This window comes from Gregarina niphandrodes, assembly GCF_000223845.1.
Source record: "Gregarina niphandrodes unplaced genomic scaffold scaffold00009, whole genome shotgun sequence".
NCBI classification, from domain to species: Eukaryota; Apicomplexa; class Conoidasida; order Eugregarinorida; family Gregarinidae; genus Gregarina; species Gregarina niphandrodes.
In genome coordinates this window covers 69,957-77,594 of record NW_011646046.1, presented here as the reverse complement: position 1 = coordinate 77,594, position 7,638 = coordinate 69,957, and the positions used below count along the sequence as shown (strand labels likewise).

Below are 7,638 nucleotides of genomic sequence, written 5' to 3'. Positions count from 1 at the left end.
AGCGGACATAGCGGCGTGTGAGGAGGATACGCCTAGTGACTATCTGGTGGTAATGAGTTCACCGACTTGGGGTCGGGATCACTAAGCCGGCACAAGGCTACAGCACTAAAGGTAAGCATCAACGGGCACAAAATGGTTGTGTTCCCGGACACGGGAGCAGCGCTCAATAATCGACACCAGCACAGCACGTAAGCTCGGGATACAGCTAACCGACGAGGTAGCACACATTCGCGGGACTGGGGGCGCAGACAATGCAAGGAGGACTGAATCGGTTGACGTAGCGGTATCAAGCCCCGGCCTGGAAAGGTGGAGGGCTTTGAGCACAGTCGCTTCGCCAAAAGACTACAAGCAGTTGAGGTCGCTTTTGGGTTTACTCTCGTTCCACCGAAGGTTCGTGCCAGGATACTCCGACAAGGTGCAGCCTTTGCAGGAGCTCATGAACAGCCAAAAGACCCAAAGCTTCACGTGGCGTGACTCCCACGAAGTAGCAATGCGACAGGTAATCGAGGACCTCGTAAATGCTGACTACCTGGTAGCTGCCGACCCGGATGCGGAGCTTGTATTAAATACCGACGCCAATCAGTACGCGGTAGGAGTGTTATTGGGTCAGGTCAACGATCACCCAAGATCCACGTAATTGGAAAGAGAGTTGTGGGTGGTCAAGTACTTTGTGACCAAGTAGAACCCTTACATACGGCTAAGACCCACCGTGGTCCTTACCGACCACCGCAATATCACTTTTCTAAGCGAAGGCTGACACAGGCAAGGCAGGTCGATGGCTCTATTCTTCCAACAATACCACTAAAAGTTCAGTTCATGGTGCTAGCCCCCGCGCCCCGACAACCTTTTTTTGAGATTATCCTCCAGTCTTGCTGACACACAGGATGGCTGCTGGCCTTGTTGACAACTCAAATTCACTCACCGGAAATAGTGCTGCACTCCATAACGAAACGAAACGTCAATAAGATACTACATCTACCCTTAACGAATTCTTGGACATACATCTAGGGGAGATGGGTGGTGGGATTCCGTCCGACGCATCTACAAGGACGCACCAAGCAGGAAGAGTTTGATATGAAAGTTGTCAACGTTCGGGCCAAGCAAACTTTCGACGTGGTGCGTTCTTGTCGTCATCCTCTGGTCGGCGCCTGACAAGTCAACAGGCATGACCTTGAGTGTGGTGTTGAGTGTGACGAACACTGTTTTTGCCTCCTCCCTTAAACGGGAAGAGACGCGTGTTCTGACACACGCGTGTTCTGACACACGCTTTTCTGTCAGCGATGGGTGTGGGAAAAATAGTGTGTTGGGGTGCAGGATGAAAGGCAAGGGTGAAGTGGAGTCGCGCGGGTCGGCGGACGGATTGTTGGTGGCATGTGGCGTAGGTTGTTTGTTCAGCTTCAACGTGTTATTGTGTGTGATGTTGAGTTTCGTGCGATACCGATTTGGTGGCGATTTGGCGGTGAACGATGAGGGCATGTTGGCATGTCAGGTGGCGTCGTTGGTGGTGACAGCGGCGTTGACATTTGTGCGGAGTTCGGAGGTGTTGTTCGCGGGATTGGTTGCAGGGGCGGTTTGTAACGCGGCAGGTACGGGTCTAATAATTGGAAGTGAGAGTCGTGGACTGTTCATAGCGGCATTAGGGCTGATTGGTTGCGGTATGTCTTGCATCCAGGGTTGTGGTTTCGCCGTACTCGCCCATCCGGCCCTTGAACCTTATGCTGGTGCACCCAGGTTCTCACTCGGCCAGGGACTCGGCGGCCTCATCGCCTGGATCCTCGGTCTTCTCTTTGACCGCGTCTTCAAGGAACCCGCCGCAGATGCCATGCCCGTCGCCGCCGCCTGCGCCCTCCTTATCGTCGCCTGCGGATGCACAGTCGTCCCCTCTTGCGGCTTCGTGGCCTTCTTCCGACTCAAACTCCAAGATGCCACCGTACCACCCACTCTACCCAACTCTAGGGAACCCCTCTACCCCGGAGACCATCAAAACGGAGACCATCAAAACGGAGACCATCAAAACCACAACTCCCTTAGCGGAGAACACAACCCCCTTAATGGTGACTACGTACCGATGGCTGCCGACGGGACGGGACTGCTGCCGATTGTGCCTTACGTGTTCGGGATCTACATGGCGTTCGTGGTCACATTGTTCAGCTTTCCGGGCGTAGCGCCGCTCCGCTGGAACATCGGGGACAAGGTCATTTGGCTCATCGGCGTCTTCCAGGTCGGCGACATCGTCGGCCGCTTCCTCGGCGGCTGGTCGCAGCCCATGGCATCCGCACTCTTTGTCTGTCTCAGTTGCACGCGTCTGCCCCTCGTCTACTGGTGCCTCGCCGCCCTCGGACAGAGCCTCGCATCCAAAGTTGTTTGCATGGCAATCCTCGCCGCCTCCAACTCCTACCTCTTCACCGTCGGCATGAGCCAAAGCCCCCCCAAGATCACTCCCAGCCTCCGCGCCAGCGCTGCCTCATGCTGCATACTCGGGCTCCTACTCGGCAACGCTACCGGCCTCTGGGCCTGCGGCCGCTTCGCAGACCGACTCCTCCAAATCGCCAACCGAAGTGACTTTTGAGCGAAGCAACTCGTCCCTCCGTCCGTCACCTAGCAGCGGCACTCACCGCCGCAACACGGAGAACCTCACGCAAGTGGACGAGCGAGCACTCACTCCGCTCGACGGAAGCACAACTTGACATTGCGCTCTGGTACCCACTGCAACCTTGCTCTGCCAACATGTGTTTCGGTTATTGTTAAAAATCCCGCGCAGGAATGGACTGCGGCGGTCACGACTGTGGTTGCGGTAGCCACCGCCTCGAACGCTCGACCTTCGCCTTCCTTAGGCGCCACTACATTCCACCGGACACGAGTCGGTTGGCGTAGGCCATGGCGGGAATGGCTGGTTTATTCGAGGTGGCTTCGAAGTACTCGACTTCGTACATGGGTTCCTGAGTCAGGGTCTTGTGGGTGAAGAAAAGGACGGCACCCTTGTTGCCCATTTGGTCGCAGTAATTGGGGGCGGAGAAGACTGTGACGAGTTTGCCACCGTGTGTCGCTTCGTAGCCCGAGAGTTTCATTTCATGGCTCCGAATGACGAGTTTGAGGTTGTTGGTGGTGAGGAAGTTATCGGTAACATCAGGGCCGAAGAGCTTCGAGACACCACGGCGGCTCGGGGAGGAGCCGGGTCGGTCCTGCGGGTCAGCCCACAGGAGGTCTTCCATTAGTGAAGGCGGTGGTCGGGCGTAGGCGCGTTCGATCGCACCGATCTGTTCCAAGGTTACGTCCGGCTGAGTAGACAAGCCACCATGGACAATGAAGGCCTTATTCTCCAGCAAGTGGGCCAGAGGCAAATACTCAAATGATTCTAAAAATAAGTCGTATAAGCTGCTGCAGCTTTTCGCACGAATTTCGCCTTCGAACCCGTACATCATTGTCATTTCACGGCTCTCGTGGTTGCCGCGTGTCAGATATACTCCGGTAGGCCAGATCAATCGAGCCAGATACAATGTAAGCATCACCTCTAATGAGAAGGAACCACGGTCGACAAAGTCACCGTTAAACACGTAGCGATTCGTTGCGTTTGGTAAGCCAAACTTTTCGAAAATTGTCATTAGATCATAGAACTGGCCGTGGACGTCACCACACACCTTCACACACCCTTCCGCCGGTACTTTTATCGGCACAACGTTCGGCAAACGCTCGCTCTGACTTGTCGCGTCTAGTATAATGTCCCTAATTACTGCGCGATCCAGAATACCCTGACCTCTCATAAAACTAAGCACCGACTCAAAGAAAGCCAACTTCTCCTCCGGCCTACTTAACCCTTCCCCCTCTTCCGGCTCGAACATTTTTCTCGTATATGTCGGCCCTTTGTATGACGTGTCAATCTTCCACTCCAAAGTGGGGCCCGATACAGATGGTCGAGTAGGCTTGTCCGCGGCGATAGCCGCTGCGAAACGTTCTTGCTGGAGCATTTTCTGAGCCTCCTTCAGTCTCATCAGCGCATCCTGGTCATGCGGGAGAGCCTGAGTTACTCGTCTGAAGTCGTTTACTGCTAGCTTAAACTGATTCAGCATGAAATAAGCACTGCCGCGTCGGAAGAAGGCTTTTACAAAACTATTTTGACTTATATCCAACGCCTGAGTCGACTGTGTGATGGCATCTCCGAAGTTCTCCAGCTTCATACTGCATAATGCAGAATTACTCAGTATCGCTGGCACCGTCTTGCGAAATAGCATCACCACCTCTTCCTCACTCGGGGCCGAAGTCAAGAGTTCTTTGGGACTCTTGTATTCCACACTTGGAGGCAACTTAATTCCCGGGCAATGGCAGATTTGACTCAAGCACTCCTCATACACTTCCAGCGCTTTTCCGAATTCGCCCTTCGCTACCAGTGCGTTGCCCTTGAGTTTCTGGCTTTCAATCTGCGATCTACAAAACAAGTAGCATGAGCACCACACGTGTGCGATTTGTGTACCCAGAGCACTACACGACCCGACACAAAGCAGCAGTGCGGTAGGTATTCACGGTGGTCGGATGTCAGCTGCAGATGATTTTATGGCTGCGTCGGGTGTGTTTGGTAAAGCGGTGTGTCTTGGGCTGGGTGTATAAGTACATGATGGTGCTTGACACAGCCGGATTGACCTCCACACTCATTGGTGGCGAAAATTATTTTAATGGAGACACTTGGGGAGTATGCGAAGATGGTATCAGAGAGTAGAGGAGTGGATGAGATTTTGAGTGTCTGGCGTGCGTCGTAAGCAGCGTGTTTGTCCGCCGGGTTACTTCCGTGTTCTATAACGTGTTTTCCGTGCGTGCTATTAATGGGTGCTATAGCCGGTCGGTGTGTGGTATAACGTTTCCGTGTAGGTCTGACGCGCAATTGAGCGCGGTGGACCCTGTGGGAGGATGGAGTTTATTATTTTACAGTGCGCAGCGGAAGCCGGATGGGGAGGCGGTGACGCTGAGTCGTTATTTGATCGAGGAGCGGAATGTGTGTGCAGGGAATTTAGCGGATGTGAATGAACAGACGGCGTTATTCTTTGCGGCTCGTGATGGGAATGTGAAGACGTGCGAATATTTGATGGCCCAGGGTGGATGTGACCCGGGTTTGCGGGACACGGCGGGACAGACTGCTTTGTTTTACGCCGCGCGCGAAGGTCAGGTGGAGACCTTACGTGCGTTGGAGACGCAGTCGCTGACGCAATATAAAGCGAGCTTAGTAAACGTGACGGACCGGGTGGGACAGAGTGCACTGTTTTATGCTGCACGCGAGGGGCAACTAGACGCGTGCGAGGTGCTGTTGGAACTGGGTGCAGACCCGCGGATCCGTGATTGGAAGCGTACTACTGCGCATACTTACGCCAGCCGTAAGGGGCACACGGTGGTCTGTGCCCTGCTGAAGGCCCGGTGCGACGAGGCCAGTTCCTCCCCCGCACAAGGCACCGGCACCAAGGCGGGGGCGGAGCCTGAACCGCGACATAAAGCACTGCTCCAGTACAGACTCCCCGTGTCCGCGCATCAGGCTGAGTGGATCTTCCCCACCGCAGATCTAATAGAGGAATTCGAAGCTGAATACCCCGACCTCTCTGCCTGGTCCCAAGTTCACTCCTCCGTCTACGAACCACTTGATGGCTTCCGCATCGAGTGGTCCCAAACGTGTCTGGACATAGTCAACATACTCGCCAATTATAAAGATGCCATCTGGTTCAACAAACCCGTCGATACAAAGGCTCTACACTGCCCTGATTATTATGTTGTTATAAAGGAACCACGAGATCTCACACTCATCAAAAAAAATCTCAAGGAATTAAAATACAAGAAAATTAACGACTTCCTTATAGACATGGATCTGGTCTGGTCCAATTGTTATAAATATAATCCCGCACATTCCAATGTCCATAAAGCAGCACTCAAATTACAATCTTTATTCCAGCAAGCGTTATTAGACAAGAATTTACAAGACCTAATACAACGAGAATTAAACTTATTCAATGCCTTAGATAGCTAGCCAAAAAACAATGGACCAAGCCAAGACACACCGCCATTTGTATGGCATACCGCCATTTGTATGGCGGCATACCGCCATTTGTATGGCGGCATACCGCCATTTGTATGGAATAGGTAGGTAGGTAGGTAGGTAACTAGACTAGACGGACGTAACTAGACTAGACGGACGTAACGACCGAGGTCAATTTGCCTTTGAGATTGATCTTGTGTGTCCTAAACCAAGTGGCTCCAGTTTTTTTGTGTATATATAATCTCCTGTCGAGACCCGCCAATACCATCTTCCCATCATCATACTCCATGCTGGAGATTGCACCGGGGATGAGTTTGAAGGTATCTGTTACTTGTATCTTTAATGATGCTCGAAATTTGTCATGTTTCTCCTGGTCTCCTCGGTCCAAGGGCGATGTGTCGATTAATTGGCCGATGACGTAGTCAACGTGGATCTTCATTCGTCGGGCGCGTTTCGTTCGTTCGTACAGCTCCTTAACGCGTTCAGTCTGGAACCGACGAACACGTTCGTCATACTCGGCAGTGCCCGGGTACATGTCCAGCCTAAGCACAAAACAACCACCTTTGGCGTCACCTACGGCAAAGAACCAGGCGTGGTTGTCTCCACCGCTCAAATAACGGTCTTCCTTCTCCGTCAGAAGAACATCCCCTTCCTCGGCCACCACGAACCCAATATCATCGTTCGTGTCCTCCGGTCGCAGCTCATACTCAGAGGTCCCTTCAACGACAGTGCCTGATTTCGAACCGGGACCATCACCGTTCTCATCACTGTCCTGCGTCTCCTCGTCGCTGTCGTCAGCGTCTTGGTCACTGTCTTCGCCATCATCACTGTCTTCGCCATGTTCCTGATTGAGGCCCAAAACATCCTCATGAAACCTATCTGACAGCACTCGAAAAATATTAGGACACGTTCCATTGTTAGTGCCTTGGAACGTGACAATGGGACCTCTACTTCGCTCGGTTTCCTCAGCCTGTCGGGCAAGTTCTACCATTAAGTATACACGCACCTTTCCCTTTTGGTCAACCGCGTACAAAGCATCCATGCCGCCCATGTGATCCAGGTGCCCAGAACACATGATTTTTGGCGGTCTTGCCCTCTTCACCATACGGCCCGTGTGCAACGTGTAGAACCTTAACTCAAGCCTTGCTCCGTCATAATAATACACCCGCAACGGCAACAGCTTACCTGCGGCCGCGACGCACAGTCTTCCCTCCGCGTCAGAAAATGCAAAACCACATGTAAGCGAATCAGACGTAATTCGCCGCAACTGAATGAGCCATTCCGGCCTCGGCTGGCTCTCTCTAACGTGATCTTGTTCTTCCCCATCGGAATAACCCACTTCCTTTAAACTCACATCGTCATCATCATCATCATTGTCGTCATCACCTTTTCCTGAGTTGCTATCACTGTCATTGCTGTCGCTATCATTCCCGTCATCATCCTTACCATCACTGGAGTCATTGCTGTCGTCATTGTAGGCATGATTCACATATTCATAATCGAAGGTTTCCTTAAGATTTTCAACATACTTTTTCCAGTCGATATTGTCTGTCATCTCATGGACGTACGCCAGGACTGGGTCCTCATCCGCGTACCAATTTATATTTCCTTCCGTCGGGACAGTGGCC

General features: G+C 52.6%; 5 protein-coding genes across 5 annotated transcripts; 3 read left to right on the top strand and 2 right to left on the bottom strand.

The window, feature by feature from the left end:
- Positions 1–490: 490 nt before the first annotated feature.
- Positions 491–637, top strand: GNI_059460 (hypothetical protein; the record flags this gene model as incomplete). Its single annotated transcript, XM_011136171.1, has 1 exon — positions 491–637. One exon carries the CDS (start codon positions 491–493, stop codon positions 635–637), a length of 147 nt encoding a protein of 48 aa, XP_011134473.1.
- A 678-nt stretch (positions 638–1,315) lies between these two features.
- GNI_059450 (nucleoside transporter) lies at positions 1,316–2,569 on the top strand (the record flags this gene model as incomplete). Its single annotated transcript, XM_011136170.1, has 1 exon — positions 1,316–2,569. The coding sequence occupies one exon, from the start codon at positions 1,316–1,318 to the stop codon at positions 2,567–2,569; it is 1,254 nt and encodes a 417-aa protein (XP_011134472.1).
- A 271-nt stretch (positions 2,570–2,840) lies between these two features.
- GNI_059440 (serine/threonine-protein phosphatase) lies at positions 2,841–4,647 on the bottom strand (the record flags this gene model as incomplete). The annotated part of the gene is made up of 2 exons (XM_011136169.1): positions 2,841–4,422; positions 4,607–4,647. The coding sequence occupies 2 exons, from the start codon at positions 4,645–4,647 to the stop codon at positions 2,841–2,843; spliced, it is 1,623 nt and encodes a 540-aa protein (XP_011134471.1).
- A 47-nt stretch (positions 4,648–4,694) lies between these two features.
- GNI_059430 (bromodomain domain protein) lies at positions 4,695–6,001 on the top strand (the record flags this gene model as incomplete). The annotated part of the gene is made up of 2 exons (XM_011136168.1): positions 4,695–4,747; positions 4,861–6,001. The coding sequence occupies 2 exons, from the start codon at positions 4,695–4,697 to the stop codon at positions 5,999–6,001; spliced, it is 1,194 nt and encodes a 397-aa protein (XP_011134470.1).
- A 157-nt stretch (positions 6,002–6,158) lies between these two features.
- Positions 6,159–7,565, bottom strand: GNI_059420 (hypothetical protein; the record flags this gene model as incomplete). Its single annotated transcript, XM_011136167.1, has 1 exon — positions 6,159–7,565. The coding sequence occupies one exon, from the start codon at positions 7,563–7,565 to the stop codon at positions 6,159–6,161; it is 1,407 nt and encodes a 468-aa protein (XP_011134469.1).
- Between the last annotated feature and the right edge of the window lie 73 nt (positions 7,566–7,638).